The sequence below is a fragment of the Colletotrichum spaethianum genome (genome assembly GCF_022836535.1).
Source record: "Colletotrichum spaethianum MAFF 239500 DNA, contig01, whole genome shotgun sequence".
In the NCBI taxonomy this organism is placed as follows: domain Eukaryota; kingdom Fungi; phylum Ascomycota; class Sordariomycetes; order Glomerellales; family Glomerellaceae; genus Colletotrichum; species Colletotrichum spaethianum.
The window spans coordinates 2,967,471-2,987,540 of record NW_026054771.1 but is presented as its reverse complement, the minus strand read 5'-3'; the positions used below and the strand labels follow the sequence as shown (position 1 = coordinate 2,987,540).

At 48.7% G+C, this 20,070-nt stretch overlaps 7 protein-coding genes across 7 annotated transcripts; 4 read left to right on the top strand and 3 right to left on the bottom strand.

Moving 5' to 3' along the window:
- Positions 1–2,541: 2,541 nt before the first annotated feature.
- On the top strand, positions 2,542–4,333 carry ColSpa_00808 (aspyridones efflux protein; the record flags this gene model as incomplete). Its single annotated transcript, XM_049267020.1, has 4 exons — positions 2,542–2,770; positions 2,824–2,889; positions 3,085–3,266; positions 3,323–4,333. The coding sequence occupies 4 exons, from the start codon at positions 2,542–2,544 to the stop codon at positions 4,331–4,333; spliced, it is 1,488 nt and encodes a 495-aa protein (XP_049122977.1).
- Positions 4,334–6,432: 2,099 nt separating this feature from the next.
- ColSpa_00807 (uncharacterized protein) lies at positions 6,433–6,705 on the top strand (the record flags this gene model as incomplete). The annotated part of the gene is made up of 2 exons (XM_049267019.1): positions 6,433–6,449; positions 6,510–6,705. 2 exons carry the CDS (start codon positions 6,433–6,435, stop codon positions 6,703–6,705), a joined length of 213 nt encoding a protein of 70 aa, XP_049122976.1.
- A 30-nt stretch (positions 6,706–6,735) lies between these two features.
- On the bottom strand, positions 6,736–8,744 carry ColSpa_00806 (alpha-glucosidase 2; the record flags this gene model as incomplete). Its single annotated transcript, XM_049267018.1, has 7 exons — positions 6,736–6,951; positions 7,038–7,503; positions 7,553–7,698; positions 7,745–7,991; positions 8,065–8,261; positions 8,306–8,406; positions 8,459–8,744. The coding sequence occupies 7 exons, from the start codon at positions 8,742–8,744 to the stop codon at positions 6,736–6,738; spliced, it is 1,659 nt and encodes a 552-aa protein (XP_049122975.1).
- A 2,878-nt stretch (positions 8,745–11,622) lies between these two features.
- On the top strand, positions 11,623–12,500 carry ColSpa_00805 (oxidoreductase ptaE; the record flags this gene model as incomplete). Its single annotated transcript, XM_049267017.1, has 4 exons — positions 11,623–11,835; positions 11,898–12,015; positions 12,116–12,363; positions 12,396–12,500. The coding sequence occupies 4 exons, from the start codon at positions 11,623–11,625 to the stop codon at positions 12,498–12,500; spliced, it is 684 nt and encodes a 227-aa protein (XP_049122974.1).
- Positions 12,501–12,520: 20 nt separating this feature from the next.
- ColSpa_00804 (oxidoreductase tpcJ) lies at positions 12,521–13,982 on the top strand (the record flags this gene model as incomplete). Its single annotated transcript, XM_049267016.1, has 4 exons — positions 12,521–12,608; positions 12,657–13,655; positions 13,714–13,748; positions 13,800–13,982. 4 exons carry the CDS (start codon positions 12,521–12,523, stop codon positions 13,980–13,982), a joined length of 1,305 nt encoding a protein of 434 aa, XP_049122973.1.
- Positions 13,983–14,997: 1,015 nt separating this feature from the next.
- On the bottom strand, positions 14,998–16,044 carry ColSpa_00803 (trans-enoyl reductase lepG; the record flags this gene model as incomplete). The annotated part of the gene is made up of 2 exons (XM_049267015.1): positions 14,998–15,384; positions 15,592–16,044. The coding sequence occupies 2 exons, from the start codon at positions 16,042–16,044 to the stop codon at positions 14,998–15,000; spliced, it is 840 nt and encodes a 279-aa protein (XP_049122972.1).
- Positions 16,045–17,208: 1,164 nt separating this feature from the next.
- ColSpa_00802 (beta-glucosidase 1A) lies at positions 17,209–18,630 on the bottom strand (the record flags this gene model as incomplete). Its single annotated transcript, XM_049267014.1, has 1 exon — positions 17,209–18,630. One exon carries the CDS (start codon positions 18,628–18,630, stop codon positions 17,209–17,211), a length of 1,422 nt encoding a protein of 473 aa, XP_049122971.1.
- Positions 18,631–20,070: the final 1,440 nt, after the last annotated feature.

The following is a 20,070-nucleotide window of genomic DNA, read 5'->3' as shown; positions in this document are numbered from 1 at the left end:
GAGGAAGTAGACATTTTGGATGCATGTCCCAGAACCTCGACTTCGGTATACATCGTCTGCAGCTGATACAAAAACAGATCGGGCCGGTAAGGGCCTCAATAATATTGTTTTGAAGACGAATGAATGGAGGCACGAAACAGAACCCACGTAGCTTCTGCAACTCATGGATTGGCAAACTCGGCCGGGGAACCCACTGTGAGGCGTTGCAAACGACGACTGAGGGTTTCACATGCATAGATCAGTGCAACCGCCATTGCCAGATCGCGTCATTTGTTTGCTCGCCAGCCGAAGACATCATTGCACAATGTCGGCAACCGGGGCCGATGTCTTTCATTAGTTGCCGCTTATCGATTGCCCGTAAAAACCGAGTCCAGTTTTGGAACTGTCTTATCACAGGGTTAATTGGTTTGCATTGTCTTAGATCGGCTGCAGCGACTGGATGCTGCCTGGATCCGGCAGTCTTGACAGGGGTGCCGGGCAAAAACCGGTGCAGAGAATAATTCCATGCGTCTTGAAACGGTTGTGGCTTCTTCCTCTGCATGGTATCAACGGCTTCATAGATGGGACAAGAGCCGAAGCTAGTGCTAGATAGGGCCGAATGAGAGAGACACCAAGCTCGACTAAAAGAGAATTCGACGATTCTGGGGCATTCGGCAGGGCCAATGGTTTTTATTTCTGAGACATTCTCAATTTAGTACCAAGTAACTAGAGATAGCGGTATCAGATATCCGGTCTGAGGAGACGTCTGTCATCCAAAGCCGAGCCGGCTCAAAGTAGAAGCGTAATGGCGGCAACAAAATGAATTCGACGCAGTGAGACGGTGCAGAGCCTCGTGGCATACTGCAGGGGCGGGATAAAAGTTACATAGGCGAGGTTACGGCACAAACATGAAGGTATTGCGTATTGCAGTCTTCCCGCGAAGAGCTATTGTAAAAACTTGATACCTTATCATGGTGACAAGAAGCTGGATTTTGGTGGGTGTCCGTGGGTGACAGAGTTCCACCATGAGCTGCGCAATAAAGCGTTTGTGTCGAACAAATCGCAATGTTGATCACCAGTTCTTTGACAGGGACGTGTGGTCAGCGTAGGTGTTGATGTCGAGCCACGTGCCTACCGGCTAGGGCTTGAGTTGGTCGTCAGGGGCAGGAAGCCAAGGCACCGTTAGAGTTTGCCATCGATTCGTATTGATAGAGAAAATCATCATCTCAATCAGCATGAGATTCTCGTTTCCGGCACTGGAGACAACACTTTCTCGGCAAATAGATACAGGGTATGGTTTTGTCAGTGAGGAGGCGAGGGGCAAAGCACTGCTCGATGCTATGATATTGGTTCCACGGTATTGTAGTACAATGGAAAAGAGCGGGACTCGATCTAGGTCTCGAATCAATCCTATGCGGGTTGAGAGACATTGTGGACAGGAGAGTGCTGCGAAGACAGCGAGGGTTCCGCCGGTAGCGACCATAACCCTAGATTCTCCGTCGACAGTTGGACAATCTGGGGTATCAAGTCAAATGGTGCGACAAGATCTGAAATGACAAAAGTCAAGGGCGTGCATTCAATGATAAACCTCCACGAAGGGTTTGTTTGGCTATGAGCAAAAGCAAAGGGCGTTTAGCTAAGGTTCGCTAGGTCATTTCATTGGATTTGTTACAAGCTTACAACTAGTTGAAAGGCCTGGCTGTCGCTCTATTGTGGCATTTGCGAAGTCGGTGCTGGTGGGTAACTAATTATCTTGTGAAAAGTAAGAGACAGAGCTCGGATAACAATCAACATCTGGTTTGTCGACTCATCTCTCCCACCGTCTTGAATCTACTTGTCAACAAAGCTCGTCTCCGAGGACTAGTCAATAATGTCTTGTCCTCCTCTAAATGAGATCAAATGGCTGATTGCCGAAGTCAAAGTACATTTGAAGTCTCTTCCTGCTGATTGTGAGTGCCACGACAGCGACGGCATTTAGACCGCAGTCCGAGTACAACTCCCGTTCCTAGTCAACACTAGAAGAGCTAACGTTCGGCATCAATTACCGGCCCAAAAACCAGTCTCAGCAATACTTCTCTCCACTGCTTGAAGCGTGTCGTTGTGACACGGAAGGCCAGACAATTGTCTCGGGATTAGTACCTCGGGGAGCCGCTCTCTCTCAGCTCGCGTAGGGCAGCGAATGCTATCTGCTTTCGGTTTCATGACCCAGGTCCACGGCAAGGGAAGGTAATGCCAGAGCCGAATATTATGCATGACTGACACGTTTCGGAGGCTACATAAACTCCCCATAACCTCCTTCTTTTGATCTCTTGTCCTCTCCCCAGGACAGACTGGCTGTTTCAGGAATTAGCTGTCTTACTCTCTCCCTAACCAGCCCTCCCATTTTGTGTCACTTCTGATCCCAAGTACTGACCGCCAACTCAAGACCACTGCGACACCGGAAATCTACTCAACAGCATGTTCGACGCTCAGAATGCTTTAGCGGTGTCTTGTGTGGCAGCTCCACAACTCCTGCAATCAAGTGCCTCTACTCTAGCACCAAGCGACTCAAACTACGATAAAATGGAAAAGGAAGTAATCATCTCGAGTTCCGCGCCATCCCTTCAGAACATTGACATCCATATTACCTCGGCGAGGTCAGATTCATGCGCCGACTCTGCTCGAATACCCTCTGCAAAGCCGGAAACGATAGCAAAAGTGAACGACGAGAGGAACACAGAATATCCAGGAGGCATGAAGCTGGCATTGATCGTAGCCGCAGCTTGCTTCAGTGTCTTCCTAATGGCTCTTGGTAATTGAAGCCCTCGTGAAGCTACTCTAGTTTCGCTCACCAGCATCATCCAGATAACTGCATCATCGCAACAGCCATTCCTCGCATTACCGATGAGTTCGATAGTTTGAAGGATGTCGGTTGGTATGGCAGTGCCTATCTGCTTACCACAGCGTCGCTTCAACTGCTCTTTGGCAGACTATACAGTTTCTTCAGCATCAAGTGGATCTATCTCATCACCATCGGCATCTTTGAGCTAGGCAGCTTGATCTGTGGCGTCGCGCCGAACAGTATCACCCTGATCATCGGCCGTGCAACTGCGGGAGTTGGCTCAGCAGGCATCTTTTCTGGGGCTCTCATTGTTCTCGCCCATAGTATTCCTCTAAAGAAACGTCCTATTTACACTGGGATTGTCAGTAGCATGTGGGGCATCTCTTCCGTCGCTGGGCCTCTGCTCGGTGGCTTCTTTACTGACAATTTGACCTGGCGGTGGTGCTTCTACATAAACCTCCCAATTGTAAGTCAAAAAACCTCAGCTCCATCTTCGATACCATGTTTCTGACTTGGCCATAGGGAGCAGCGACAGTTTTCGTCATCATATTGTTCTTCCCGGACCCCATACGTTCCATCTCTCAAGAGACTTGGCGTACACGTCTAGTCCAAACGGATCCTCTCGGCAATATCCTCTTTATGCCATCGGTTGTTTGCCTTCTCCTAGCTCTTCATTGGGGTGGAGTTATGTACCCCTGGTCCTCGACTCGTATCATTGCTTTGTTCGTAGCCTTCGCTATAGGCATGCTGGGATTTATATATCTGCAATACCTCGGCCAGGAGAACGCCACGGTACCACCTCGTATCATTAAGAAGCGTACTGTCTGGTCTTGTTCATTCTTCTCCTTCGCCTTGGGCGCTGCATTTCTCCTGTCAGTCTATTACCTACCCATATGGTTCCAGTCTGTTCAGGGCGTCTCTGCCGTCAATTCGGGTGTCAGGAACCTACCGATGCTAGTCGGTAATCTTGTCTTCTCTCTTGTTGCTGGCGCTGCAGTTACAGTATGGGGGTACTACACGCCCTTCATGCTACTTAGTTCTGTCCTCATGAGTATCGGTTACGGGCTTTTATCCACCATCAGCCCTGAATCACCATGCGCGATGTGGTTCGGGTACCAGATCATTGCTGGCGCCGGTGTGGGAGTTGGGATGCAGCAACCCCTCATTGCGGTACAGGTTGTGCTCGACATGCCCGATGTGCCAACGGGGACCGCCATCGTTATCTTCGCTCAGCAAATCGGCGGTGCCATTTTCGTCGCCATTGGGCAGGCGGTGTTCACCAATGGGCTAATAGAGCGTCTGCTGCAGCACATTCCCAGCATCAACTCGCACTCCGTCATTGCCACTGGTGTCACAGCCATCCGCAAGACGATAGATTTGGGGCTTCTTCCGACCGTTGCACATGCCTACAGCGACTCTTTGGTACAAACACTCCTTATAAGTGCTGTGGCGGCCTCTTCTACTATCATAGGCGCGGTGTTTGTTGAGTGGGAGAGCGTCAAGGGCAAAGCTGTTCAGCCCAGCATGGTGTAAAAGTGGGGTTGGCCCAGCTCTGGCTTTTGAGATATTTGGTTATTCTGGCGGATGGCTGTTGTTCTGCTTGGACTTGTTATTGCACGGGAGACTATTCAAATGTCTTAGTATCGACCAGTGTGGCTTACAGTGGTTTACGGGTCGAGAGGCAGCTCACTATGTCGCTCAAGTGGATCTGACTCTCCCAGCTGCTTACCTTTCTCTGGCTACTTTATACCTCCTTGTGTGATACCTAAGGTAAGTTAAGTAAGCTAGGTAAGTAGTATAAGCCCGTATACTGTTTTAAGGCGGCAAATGTTATTAGCGTATGAATATAAGAATTACTAGCTAAGCACTAAACTTACCTGTAACAGACGGGCTGACAGTGACCACGTCTAACAATAACCCGTTGAGCTATATGCCCAAAAGGTCTGCCAGTGCTTGCACGCTTACAAGCGCTGCTGTCAACATTGCTTATATAGGCAGGAGGTCTACGCCTTCCTAGGCGCATCTGACCCGGCAGAATTGTCCCTGTGACATTACCTAAGACAGAGTTATATATAGTTAGTTACAAATAAAATAATTAACTTTTAAAATATATGTTAATAGCTAAGACCCTCTGGTGTTACCTTCTGGGTTATATGTAGAATGTGGCTCACTGTTTCTATAGATCCTAACTTACCTAGGTGATATAAACATTATCCACAGAACGGTTCTATAGAGTAGATGCGCCCAACGCTTTTTTGTACTAATTCTGTTAAGTAACTCTTTTGGTGTACTAAATCGAATCCAGAATCAAGGCTCCACATGAAATGGACAATATTGATGAGAGACCACCTACCTGGCTAAGGTTCTGAGCACAATTGTGTAACTTGATAGGTAATGAGTTCTTGTGATTCTCTGAATGAGTCACCTTCTTCATGGGTTGACTAGTTGAAGTAGAAATAGCGGTTTACACAAATTCATAACTTTATCTCAGTCAACAGCTACTTTCAACGTTAGTACCTCGCATATAACAAGTCTTGCGGGTTAAATGGAAAGCCACCTGTGACCATTTTATACCCACTCTGAAGCTGAGTCTAGTTAGCGATTAAGCCCTGTCATATCATATCTATACTGGATATGTGATAAAAGGAAAGTAAAAAAATACAAATCCAGACATTTATTTCCGTACTATTAAGTCTTGGTTGATTTACAACCGTACAAGTTCCCAAATATCGATAGGAAAACCCTGAACAAAAGGCAAACCCAAACATTGAGCATAAGCAATGCGATACTGAGCCCAAGCGCCACACCCACTTGTCTCTGGATTACCCCATCAAGTAACCAACCTAAGGAAGCCCAGAAATACGGATAGAGATGAAGTGGTCCTCAGGGGAAACCAATCCAGGTAGCTGGTTCTGAAGATCGGGTACCAGAGCTACCGGCACAGAAACCGTCAAAACACCTCGGCTTGGGGTGTATTCGAATGCCAAACCTGAATTAGTGATGGAACCTCCGTCTTGGTCTTGAAATGAGACACTGACGGCATCGGAAGTGCTTGGTGCTGTGCACTTCTCGGTCCAAATGGCGAGTTGGTACGTGTCACCAACAAGGGAAGACGCGTCGAATTGGTTCCAAGGATGAGAAAGCTTGACAATTCGTAACGCGCCGTCATACTCCTAAGGCCAGCATCAGCTATATACGCTAACAGTGGCATTTGATGGACTGGAAAAACCTGATGAATCTTGACTTCGCGAAAGCAGCTCTTGGCCTCATTCACTTTAGAAATGGTAGCATGAGGGTCGTTACTATACCTGTGTTGAGGTAGACAGGCCGGCGCACTGTCCCGGCTAACGCCATCATCCAAGTACATGGAGTAATGCTAAAATATCACACCTATCAGTCTAAGTTCGTTACCCAAGTTGCAGGAGGTTACTTGCCGTTGGTTTGCGCCCCAGCCTATTGGGATAGATGTGAATTGTAGGCTTGTTCTTGTCACCTTCATTGACGAACTGGCGAACGTGAAGCTGCGGAACTATGGCGCCTGTGATTTTCAGCTTCTCAGTCATGCGTGGTAGGAGTTTCAGTTACTTGCCGGCTCGAACATATACTGGTGTGACGAACGGTATTTGCTCAGGATGAATCCCGGCATTAGGTATGTAGCACCCATAACTGATCGTGGTACCACCAGGTACGGATTTCTCCAAATCAGCAGCGTGCTTGATTCGCTGGGGGTCCTTTCCTTGATTCTGGACGTCGATGCGAAGGTTCAATGGGTACCACTGATCAGAACCGGGCAGATAAACTGGCCTGTGGCTTACGCCTGGATTAAGCACAGGGCAAACCAAGATGTTGTGACCAAGAAGGTACTGATTGTCGATGAAATCATCATTCGCATTGAACAGTGTTGAGTCTTCCGGATCGGTAATAAGCTAATTGTTTTAGTGAACAATCTTGTTCAAAGGGCGTAGCAAGAACATGTGGCGTACCATGGCCCGGGCGATGGGCAAGCCGTCAATCAAGTTTGCAAACATAGTATCGTAAAGCACCTGCAAGAGCGAATATCGGAGTTGGACGTAGTAACGGCAAATCGGCTCGACTGACATGTAGAGGTTGTACACATCTTGACTGGACCCCTGAAGAGCTTGCGGGTAATTCTGAAAAGCGTATGTGTACTGCCACGGTTCCTGAACGATGATCGACGTAAGTAAAGTACGTGAAGCTTCGCAGTATCCATAATTACCTGGAAATCCTTGCCGCCGAAATGCTGAATGTAATGATTTCGGTACCAAGGCAGCAAAAATGCTCCCGTGTACCAGCGGATCAGCAGCTCTGGATCACACCACTGCGGGGGGTTGAGCTCCTTGTCTGGATCAGGGGTGAAGCCTCCCATGTCAACTCCTGCAATTGTTATGCCACTGTACCCCAGAGCAATGACTTGAGCAACTGATATTCTCCAGAAATCCCAAGAGCTGCCGTTGTCACCAGTCCAAAGGCCGGCGAATCTGTGCATGCCAGTAAGGCTACCACGGCCAATGATAAAGTTGCGCTTGTTCTCCCTCCCTTTAAGCTGATTCAGCCCTTTGTACGTTGCTTTGTGCAAGTTGTAAGAGTAAAGACCCCAAAGCTCAATAGCAGTCTTTGTCGGTGGCTTAACTTTCGGATCTTGGTTGGGAGTGTCATCAGACATGAGAAGACGGGATGGGAAGCTGTAACTTTGTGAGCGACTGTTAACTCTGGAACACACGGATATCTGACCCAAGCATGTCGCCGTAGACCTCTGCAACGGCAGGGGTTGTCATGTCTTGCCAGACAAACTCCAGACCGTTGTCGAACAGATACTGGTACTGCTCACCCCATTTTTCGCGTGCAACGGTACGGTTCAGGTCAGGATAATAGCCGGCCTGCCATAATCAGTCTTGAATCAAAGATCTGTAGAGATTTACTCACGGTGCCAAGGTTGGTGTTGGTTCCAGGAAGCGTGCCGTAGCTAACACCTCCATGAAATGGGTACCCGCTGTTGTAATTCTCGTTGAAGTTGTAATTGTCACGCAGTGCATTTTCGGGCTCATCCACAGAATCTGTGTAGATCTTCTGTATGTCGGGGTTGGCTGGATCCAGCTGTGTCGGCACTGCAAATCCACCGCCATCATATCGCCATCCACGCTGCTGGTTATCGGGCAGACCCTTCAGATACCTTTTGTCACTAACTAAAAGGCTGCGAATAGTCCGTCAGTCTAGTAAAACCAACAGAATTGGTTATTACTTACTTGGTGGCAGGATTCAGTTTATCACCTTCGTCCCAAAAGTTTCGTAGATTTATGTACGGGTCGGCGTCTGACTCTCGAAGACTGAGGATAGGCGTGATGTTCGTGCAGCACTTTACCCCCTTCTGCCTAAGGCCGTTCAAGAAGTTGCCAATGTTGCCGAACTTTGACTCACTCGCGGTGAAAGTGCGGTATCGATCCTAAGATTGTTAGTCATGATCAAGATTGGTCGTCAAGATCTTACCTGAAAATCAACGTCTAGGTGCATTCCGTCCAGGGGAATCCCCGAGGTGCGGTACCCGTCCACGATGCCCTCAACGGTTGCGCTCTTATTATATCCGTAACCTAAAATCATTAGCATGCTTCTGAGAAGGAGGAGTTCAGCTTCACAGCATACATCCTTGATGATGGCCTAAAATGAAGCGAGGCTTGAGCTTTGGTCGCCCGACGATCGAAGTGTATTGCCTATAGCTGTCAGCGACGACTCGGCAAAGTCGCAGATAATTCACCAACCAAATCATCTTCGGTACGTCGTCCGCCGTCATAACGTAAGCATCAAACGTCCCAAATCGTGTAGCAATGCCGATGGTGTTCGATTCGTTCGTACCAAGGTCAATAGCGACCTGTGAGTAGTTGTCAAGCATCAAGCCGGTAACATTCCGATGGGTCGGAATTCCATTCATTTCCAGGAAGAATGGAGATGAGTGGTATCTGTGGAATCAGCGTTGGCACGAGACATCTTATCAACGAACGCTTACAAGGGTTCTTTGTCATCTAGAGCCCCCTGGCCGTATACCTTCCTGTAATTGAAGTTGTCGTAGCCTGGGACCATTAGTAAACCGTAACGGTGACGACGCTGAGGTTAACGATGACTTACAGAAGTAATTCATGTACGTTGGCTTCTTCAAAACAGTCTTTCCGCCCTGTTCGCCGAACCCAAGATAGTGGGCTGGGGGCGGCTTATGCATTTTGAGGATGACATTGTTGATTGCATCAATCTCGCGATCGCCGTTGTAGGAAAAGGCCTGGTCAGCGGTTCGCCAAATCACTTCTTCCGAAATTGATGTTCCTTGAATGCCGGCCTCTGCTATGAATGAAGGAATCTTTTCCCTCGGCTCGAGACCCGGTCGTGTTGCCTAAGATACATTAGACTGTCATTTTCATGCGAGGGATCTGACGTACAATGATTCGGAATGGTGACGCGAAAAAGTGTAGGCGAGTCTTAACTGCCCCGTCCGGAATTTGAGCAGTGTGATCAACCGACTACGTGAGCTTCAGAATTATCTACTCGAAGTCGCCTAGCATGGGTCAAGAACACTCACACTGAGAACCCAGTGGTCATCTGACAGCTGTTCAAACGTTGTTTTCCAGTACCAGCCCTGCGGTGCACGGTAGCTGTTGCCCGCATCGCAATCTCGGTATTCTTGCTGGAGATCATCAACGAGGTCTACAAAACGGTTCCTCACAATTATACGTCTAGGTTGGTCATTAGTTAGAAAGTAATGTCGGCCTATCACGGAGTTCAAGCGAGGTTTGATACGTACGAGTTGGTATCCGGATAGTCCTCGACAGCAGTGAATTTTGGGTTGTATCTGATTCTCCAGATTTGAGGAGTTACAAACTGAACGAGACAGTGCGTTGAAGCATCGCCTTCAACTCCTTGAAGAGTGACATGAGCGGCGTATCGAAGAGGGTTGTTGGTTCTCTCCGTTAAAGCAGAGGATTCGACCTTAATGGCTTTGACAGGCGTCTTATAAGGTGGAACAGGTGCCTTTGCCGAGTTGAAGAAAACATCGGCAGGAATGAAATTTAACAAATCACCAGGAGCAGACATTGGAGCAATGTCGATTGCAAAGTTCATGCGTATGAACCTTTCGAGGCCCAATCAATGTAGGCCGAGTGGTTCGTCCTTATATCGGCCCCATCGCTAAGGTAGCTTAGTATAACCAAGGTAGCCATGGTACCTCAGTAATAGAGAAAAATGTCTTGGTAGTGGAATTATTAAACTGGGCCGAGATCACCAGCTTGGCATTCACCAATGAAGCCCTTTGACGCCATGAAATGATAGGAGCTGCTAGAAATCATGATCTTGATCCTCAGCTTACTTTTGGTCGGTCTAGATCTCGTTTGCGGTATTGAGAAATTCTTGGGCGGCAAATGGTACTTGCAGCTGAAATAAAGGTATCCTAGGTGTGCTGTCGAAGTTACTTTGGGGAGTTTGATACTCGTCATGCCACTCTAGCCGGCCGCTTGATGCCTGCCTCAACATCATTCCGCCACATGAGCCCCGAAAGAAGTGGTCGATGAATGAATCAAATGCCTCAAGATGAAAGCATCACTCTGTTTTCAGTTACCGCGTACTTTCGCGAATCGCATGGACGGTTTGACCATAAACTACTGAGATCCGAGGCTCAGAGTCAAAGTTTCCCCAAGCAAGCACAAGACTGTAAGACGGGGAAAACATGTCGAGCACAAGTTACCTACGGTATCTGGAATCACAGAATACTTGCTTTTAAACTTGACGCAGCGTGTCAATCAGTTCATTCCTGTCATGAGTCTCAACTAAACGGCTTGGGCTTCTCACCATAAATGGAGTGATATTAGGTAGAGACCCCCAATTCCCCAGCTTCCAAGACTGCTATCTGGCGTTAGCTAGCATACTTCGCAAGTTTTCATCGGCCGGCGATTGCCTGACGGTTGTCAAAACAGGAAACATAATTATCTCAACATCATGTGTTTTTGGTCCTGTTCGTTCCCAGAGAGGAAGGCTCGTGTCAAAGCTGGCGTGATCAGCCAGCCATGCTCAGTGCGGCTGAACATAGTGTGTTTTAGAATCTGACTAGCTAAGCCTGGTTCGGACCGTCCCGCTTCAGCTCCCCTCAACGCCATCACAAATGCATTCTAACGGAAGTCATATCGGCTGGACCCCGAAATGAAACTATGAGGCGAAGGCTTCTCCAATTCCGTTGACGGCTCGAAATTCACATTGGCCCATCACGCCGAGTCCGATGGCAACGTACAAGCTTAGCAAGCGTGATTGTGGCTTACAAGGGCCCAAACTAACCCTATGATAATTACCTTAGGTATTAGTACATCAACAAGCCATGGGGACTGTGTTTCCCCGGCGATTTCTGAAAGCGGTTATTGACTCTCATGAATGTGGGGATGAGCTGACTGCGGCAGAATGCGGTGGCTGCCGTCGCCATTTTCATGATAAGAGAGACTGGCCAAAACTTACGGTCCAGAGCGTGAGTCCTTCAACGAAGCAATGATCTACTAAGGCAGAGTCACTCGATCCGTCTCCACACTAAATTTGACATTGACAAACATGTCTGTTAGGACAGCAGCATGAATGCCGTGACAGCATGCATGCATACTTACTTACATACTGGCTATCCCAGGGGGCTTCACGAGTTGCCATCCATACTTAGGACAGTCGAACTTGGTTCCCAAGCTTTGCCTTTAAGTGAAGCACTTCCCCCACCTCTGATGCTGGTGCTTCAAACAAATCCTTCAAATACAGTACCTGATTTAGTCCGGCAGATAGGTCCACCTCTGATAATGACGTTTTTCAAAAGGCTCACAGAGTTCCTCTTCTTCACCCCTGAATTCTCCGCACAGGGCAGACTGGCAACACAGCTATTGGCCGAGGAACTCGGTGGCCTGTCTTTCACAGGGTCTTGCAACACCGCCAACAATCGCAAATGTTGGTCTGAGGGATTCAACATCACCACTGATTATGAAAAGCATGTTCCTGATGGAATAGAGCGAAAGGTCAGTGATATCTCACAGTGATGCCAAAATTAATCATTTGTCACTGATTATGAATGATCTAGTTCTACTTGGAGGTCGACAACCATGAGATTGCCCCTGACGGGTACCTTGTTCAACGCATGTTGTTCAACGGAACCTATCCTGGTCCTACGCTTGAGGGAAATTGGGGAGATACTTTTAGTAAGTCGGCTAGTGCCGCCCTCTGTCATCTTGGCTTGGACTCTGTCGAGTTTGATTTCAACACTCAGATCTCGGTGCTTTAGCTAACTTACCCAAACAGAAATTACAATCAAGAACAAGCTGAAGAATCACAATGGGACATCTGTCCATTGGCATGGCATCCATCAGCGTAACTCAAATTGGATGGATGGAGTGTCGGGCGTGACAGAATGCCCAATCCCCGTAAGCCTACATCTCCATAATTCCATCAATATGGAGCTAATACTCGAAGCCCGGGGAAGAGAAAACGTATACTTGGCGAGCCACTCAATACGGAACTTCATGGTATCACAGTGCGTACTGAACACAGTCAATTGCATAATAATCGCTGACTTTCTCAGGTCACTTCAGTCTTCAATGTTTGTCACCCCAACTCTTTATCGCCACCCTCTGCACGTGAAGTTAACACGACTGGTCAGACGCAGATGGGCTCGTGGGTGCATTGAAGATCAATGGGCCAACGAGCATGAATTACGATGAAGATCTCGGCCCTGTGCTAATCACTGACAATTTCCACAAGACTGCATTCTCTCAAGTTCAACTCGAGTACATGGGTAGGTCCGCACCACCACAAACTCGTCAAATCTAATCAAGTGGATCAGGTCGACCTCCTGCTCCCGACAGCATGTTGATGAACGGCAACGGAAGATACTACTGTTGCCCAGTTGGTGCGAGCTGCAACGCAGACCCGAAGTGTGTTGGCGGATCGAACATTACGACATTTAACTTCAAGCGGGGGAGGTCCTACAAGATGAGCCTTGTCAACACCGGCACCTCGACCCATACGACCTTCTGGATCGATCATCACAACTTCACGGTCGTGGGTACGGATTTTGTCCCGATCAAACCATACACAGCATCCATCATCAATATAGCCATCGGTCAGCGTTACGACATCATTATACACGCCGACGCAAGCAAGAATACCCGGACAGACTTCTGGATTCATGCTCGCGATTGTCAAATCGGAGGTGCCCGATCGAATCTTGGCATTATCCGCTATGATCCTACGTCAACAAGACTACCTTGGACACCCCCAGTAGACGACCGTCACGTTTGTTATGGCTGCCTCGATGAGTCTCCTAAAGACCTGAAACCGATAGTCCCACGGATGGTAAAGAACGCAGCTAATGAGGGCTTCGAAAAGGATTCGTTGAAGGTGCACCTGGTTGGATTCCCTAACGACTTTGATCCGGATGCAACGCTCCACAAGTGGGTTCTCAAAGACTCTTCGCTTTATTTAGACTGGTCGCAGCCCAGTCTGAGCCTGGTCAAAATTGCATCTGACCAAGGCTGGGAGAATCCCAAATTTCCCAAAGGTTATGAGCCAGTGGATCTTCAGTCCTACAAGGAGAACAGCTGGGTGTACTTCCTAATCGAGGGCAAATTCCAAGAGTCTGTCAACAACGCAACTCACAAAATCTACAAAACGCAAGCACCAGTGGCACATCCTATGCACATACATGGACACGACTTCGTTATTCTCGATTCTGGAACCGCCGAGTTCGATCCAAAGAACTATACCATCAACCGCGATAACCCGCCCCGCCGTGACGTGGCACTACTTCCAGTTAATGGGTATCTGATAATTGCTTTCCAAAGTAGGCATTCCAGACTTATTCTCTACCTGTATAGTAGTATCTAACCACCAGGAATCAGTCGATAACCCCGGTGTCTGGTTGATGCACTGCCACGTAAGTCATTTACCACAAGATGGCCATCCGATGCCCGACTAACAATCGCAGATTGCCTGGCATGCAAGCGGCGGTCTTGCTTTGCAATTCATTGAGCAACCAGAGAAGCTCAGCCGCCAATTTGGGGACTCCGGTAGAGTAGATGAGTTTTCAAAAACTTGCACTAACTGGGCTGCATACTACACTATGTTTAACAAGAACTACAATGCTACGCAGGATGATTCGGGTATTTGATATAGGCTGAGAAGACGGAGAGGATAGAAAGTTAGTATTCACATTGCTTCCCACTGGAAAAAGATGACTTTCGAAGCCGGTTAGCCTCGCGTTGAGATTGAACAGATTTTTCTCAACCCTGATTTTGTTAAGATGATGAAGTCGCCGCTATCAACGTTTCTCCAGCTTCGACATGATCCACTCGTAAGATATTGAGCGTCATTTGGCTCTCCAGCTGCGCCCCGAAGTTTAATAATATCATTGTCTCCCAGTGAAAATTGCGTGAAGCCTCATTCTTTTATGAAGATTAGACAAGGCGCAAGAGAGATGGCCTTCTTGCCCTGAAGATGACTATCGGTCTTAGGAATACCCTTTACCATGACGTTCGCATTGTAGTGGATGTCGCCAGCGGAAGACAGCAATGCACTAAGTGAGTATGCTCATTGGATAGATAGCAATATAGCTACAAGACAATTAGTACTTCCGTTGAATGACAGCGTAAGACCTAGAGAAGGGGATAATTGGCATCTGTTAGCCACCCTTGATAGCGGGAGTGTTGTTCACCTTAGGTAAGCTGTTCGCAGGTACTGCCGCCTCTTATTTCCTTCAAACCAGTAAGGAAACTTTAGTCAATTTCAGGTTTTCTAGCAAGGAAAGCATCGAGGGTCTCGGCATATTTGTTTGCGGCTCGAGACATCCTCTTACGAACCTTTAGTACGGACAAGAGGATTCATTTTGCATATGGTAAAATACTTATTATTTCTTAGTTCTGCTAAAGTTTTGAAACTGTGTGAATCTTTGTAGTGGCGGTTTGCTGAGCTGATGGCTACTCGCTTAGCGTCAGAGGGTGGGTGGTCTTGTTAGACACCTCGGGACGCCTTGTGCACCCCTCGGAGATCCTTTGATTGAATGCAGGGGTTAGAAACATGGTAAATTCACCTACGCCCACGTGGCAACGTCTTTTATGCATATCGTAAGCACTTTAATTGCCGGAGCCTCGCTCTTGGTCTGCAGGCTACAGACTTCGTCGCAGTCGTTAGTTTCCCTCCGCAACCCGAATGACCATCTTCTTTGCACGGACGGTTCCATTCTGCAACCCCTTCAGAGCACGCTCAACGCCCTGCAATCCCTCGATCACTTCGAATGGGTGCGCCTTCATCCATCCCGTCCTCAATCCTTCAGCAAATACTCTGGCCCAGATCAGTCCAAACAATCGACCCTCTCCCTCCTCCTCGTGTACGTGTCCAACACTCGTGGTGATAACCTCGACGCTCTTGTCAATCGCGCTAAAATCCCTACCCGGCAACACTGTTGTAACCCTGGGCTTAAAACCAGTGCCCTCTTCAGGCGGGCCCGCGATCGCCTTGCCAAGCATCTCAAACGACCCGTTCTCGCTGACCGTGTCGAAGACTCTGAAGCACGGCTGACCGGTCTCTTTGATAACCTCTCTCAGCTTCTCGGCTAGCTTGTCCTGGGACTCGAACTGCGTATAGTCCAAAAACACGTCACCCTGCTCCTTCTCCAACAGGGGGGTGACAAAAGCACTGTTTTTACTGCCCACGGCGATAAGTGGGTGCACGCCCGCCTTTTTCGCAAGCTTCACACCAAACGCTCCGATCGCCGTGCTCACACCGTAAATAATAACCGGCGTCTTCTTCGCCCTCGTCCGATCCCACGGCGAAGGCAGCTCAAGGGAATGGAAGAGCGCCGTAGCAGCCGTGTACGCCGCCAACGGCACGGTTGCCGCCTCCTCATAGCTTACGCTCTTGGGAATGTGAAATGCAGAGAAGGCCGGGACGATAGCGTACTCAGCGAAGCTGCCGTGCTCGGTGCGCATGACGTGGAAGCCAGCCACGCGGTCGCCTTTTGCGAACTCATAGACCTCAGAACCGACGGCCTCGATGGTTCCCGCAACGTCATCGCCAGAGTTGCTGGGCGTGTTCATCCAGTGAGGGAGCTTCCAGTCCTTCGGGTTCGTACCAGAGACGATGACCTTGATGAGGAGCTCGCCGGGCCCCGGAGTGGGGATGGGCGAGTCCTTAACCGTGACGGAGATGTCGGTGTTGACAATTGCTTCCTTCATTTTGGCGTACTGTTTTGTGTGTTGTCTGAATCAGATGACGAAGTATGGGTGTTCAATGGTTGTGTCAATGTGAAAATTTTTTTTGTTTGAACTTGGCTTTGATATATCAAACTCGAAGACTAGTCTCTGTGCCCAAAGTGACGTCAAAGACTTACCGAAGCCTACTGCTTAGGCCCTTTCTTCCTTATACTTCCATGCGTCGCACCCGACTTGCCGCACCCCGAAAGAGGGTTCCATTCTTCTCCACGGACAAGCGAAGACTCTAAAACCGTCTGGCCCGTCCCAAGATGCCATTCTCTGCCAATCAGCTCTACACTTGCCTCGGGATGGGAAGAAACGCAGGTCCGGGCGAACCGCTTCGAAATCCGCCCCGCCTTTTGCCTTCCGGGTCCCCGCCCCGATTGTAGTGATTGCACCATCACATCAGATGAGGGGCGACGGACTTGTTTGAAGCTGGAAGCTTACAAATCCAACTGGATGGTGTTGCACCGACCCGGACAATTTTAGAAAAGTCCGGTGCTCTAACTTCGCTGGCATTATCATTGACGATGTTTGAGCTAGAATTTGCTGGAAATGTGATAATTAGTGGTCGTGCGGTGTACCAATTAGAAATAGAGTATCAGTTCGGTCTCGGTTTCTAATGAACGAATAAACCTGGAAGAACAGCCTAATCGAGAATCTCTTATTTTCAGGTGAAACCTGTTGCCAAAGTGACCATTGAAGACTCCGCAACTCAATTACTCGAGTAGGACTGAACAACGTACTTGGCACCTATGTTCCATCTAGGTTACTTTTATCCGGTCTTTAACTCAATTTTGACTTCACTCGCCGCGTTAGGATTTGAAGACAAAGACTCTTGATTCGTAACATGCCAACAGAATGTTGTCCTGGTCTAGTAACCAAACCTCCTATTCCCTTGTCCGGAGACACAATAAGCGGCAGCTGCCTAGGACATCATCGCGACATACAAAATCTCTGTTAACAGTCTCATATGGGGCTTTAGAGTAGAACATTGACCTATTCTGGTTAAGCAAAGGTGCCTCATAACTGTCACATTGCGTTAGTTACTTTATTTGACTCAATAAATGTCTGCTTTTAGCTATTACTGGCAGCTATGTTAATTCATTGGATTAACCATCACCGACGAGAAGTCATCATCATCAATCAGATATGATCGTGGAAAAAGTCTATGTAGTCGAAGAAACTCCTCTTCACCCATCTCCCCAACTTTGGATCGGACCGGTTCACGCCCATCATTCCATACTGTTGATCAAAGCTCCCAAATTCATTATTGTCAATCCAACTCCAGGCCAGGGTGCCAATGATATTGACCCCATCCAAGTGAATTGCTCGTAACGTTTCGGTCAAGAAGCTCTGGTAGTACAAAGACCTATCGAGATCGTACCGTTGCGCATCGATTGGTGTATCCGTGTCGGCGTACTGCGGGAACCCAAACTCCGTTACCATGATGCCGGGTGGTCGGTATGTATTCCAGACGTAGCCAAACTGCTCTCTCACGTACGCCGGCGCAATCAGCGCCGCTCCCTCCGAGACTACGCCCATCTTCCACCCGTTGGCCTGTGTCGTGCTGAGCTTCACACATGATGGCCACAGCGGGTCTGAGGAGTTTGCGGCGCAGGCTTTATAGCCACCCGCTGGATCAGTGGCGTACTGCGCGCCGTATGGGTCAAAGGCCCAGTAGTCCATCGTGCCGTTGATGCGGGCAATTTGCTCGTCAGTGAGGGGGTTGAGCGTGGTACTGATCTTGGGCGTGCTGAGGACAACTTCGGGATACTGCTGGCCGAGAAAGAGAGGGTTGCTCATGATGCCGAGAATGAATTCCTGGTACCGGTATGAAGCGGCGACGTCGACGGGACTCTCTGGGTTTAAAGGTACAGCAAGATTGTTGGCGAACTTCATGGTAAGCTTGCCGGTTCCTCCTAGGACGTCTTTGTACCAGTGATACACATCCGCGTGTGCAAGGAGAAAAGCAGTCAGCCCGTTGTAGCTGGGTAAGGTAAATTGAACGGCAATGTTAGGCTCGTTGAAGGTGACCCAGTACGGTACCCTATCAGCGTACCGCGTCATGACCTGCTTGGCATAATACGCAAAATGGCGCGGGAAGTCGTCAAGCTCGTTAAATATGTCGATAGGGTTGTCAATGTGCATCAAAGTCGCAACCGGAGTAACGCCGTACTCAAGGCAAGTGTTGATGACGTCTTCATAGTGGTCTAGAGCCTGTTGGTTGATCGGAGAGTTCTCGACACCAAACGGAACGACGCGAGTCCAGGAGATGGAGAAGGAATAGTACGGTACCCCAAGGGCAGCAAGCCTCGCAATGTCCTGCTTGTACAGGAAGTAGTGCATGTCAGCGACGTTTGAATCATTGCTGCCCAGAAGTCCTTGAACATTCACACCAACCGTGTCGAGGACCGCGGGACCGCGGCCTTCGACCTGGAGACCACCCTCGATTTGCCATGCGCTTGCGGCCACACCCCATACGAAGTCAGGAGAGAACTTGAGTTTTGTGTTTTCATTCAGTGGTCTGGCGGGTAACTGAGGGGGGTAAACAATTTCGGTGGACATGATTGGTGTTGGGGAGACAGTCGTAGTAAAGGGTGGTTGATGCGTGTAAGTATAGTTGGCCCAGAGCGCGCCATAGGCGCTTTGCCCGTACTGGCCATCGGGAGTCGCTACAGCAGCAGAGTTGAGGGAGTATGTTGTCTAAATAATATTATCTAGCAGTAATGTAGATGCATGAGAAAACTTCGGTGCGTATGGAGTCGGAATAATGAGAGGTGATGGCAGTGACGTAGGATACCGGTTTGATGTTAACTGCTCGTAAGTAAAGGTGCTGTAAGACCATGTAGTCTCGGCTATGTCCGGTGGAGCGGTGACAGGCGTGGTGACAGACTTTTCGAGGGCCGCAGCAGACCAGCAAGTCACAATCGACATGCCTATGAGGCGTTTGCAGCATGTTACCATCATTGCTATTTGCAAGTGTCTGTACGGGCTGAAAATTCGAAGCAGACTCGTCAAAGCAAGACCATAGAGCTGGAAGCGGCATGGTGTCCCATTTATAGAGTTTCAACTCATAGCCCAGTTTTTGAGAGCCCAATGACATTGAGCAGTCGAAGACCGGATAACCCGAAACTGCACCGCATTTCTTGCTCCTTCATCACGCATCTCGAGCTACTCCCCCGAAACCCCGCATCACGAACGACGATGAGTTGCATTAGCCCCAACCCCACGAATCAGGTATCGCGCTACGCTATTTCTGGATTCCAAAGTCTGGGGTCCGTCCTAGGGTTTCTGAATCTGGCAAATCTGCAGTGGATTTGGCTCCGGTTCGGTTCGGCTCGGAGGACAATTACTATGCTGAAGGTGACATTTTGTGTATTCGCAGAAGCAGGAACACTGAAAGACTAGGCGCGCTAACTGTAGGCAACATAGGGCTAGGAACACCTATAAAAACAACAATTCTATAAACGTTTCTTGTACTCGTTTAAAAACAATGGTAAAGTCAAACAGCTGTACCATGCATGACGTTGTGCCTCTATCAACATCTGTTACTGAACTGATGACTTACGCACTAGGTGCCGGTGCCATATCACAATCAACAGTCCGTTCTACTCAGCTCTTGATCAACGTGACACAGCGCGCAAGGATGGGTACCCGTTTCTCTGTCAACTCAAGTATGTGATAAGTACTGCGGCACACAATCACAGCATTAGATCAGCGAACCGGGATTTATTTGTTAGAGCGGGCCTGGCCAAGTACTATCTGTCGGTGAGTGGCATTCAAAGAACAAGGATCTTAGCAAGATAGGTGCTGGGTTGTGCGGTTTAGCTGAAGGCGACCAATCATACAAAACGATCTTCATATTTTTCGGCTTGGTTGGCTGGCTTGGTCGATTTGATCGTTTTAGTTGAACTGGAATTAACGGGCCATAACACCCTGCTGCGTCAACCTACTCCGTCACCTCAGGCATGCTGGGCTAAGATTGACTCGGCATCAGCGCTACCT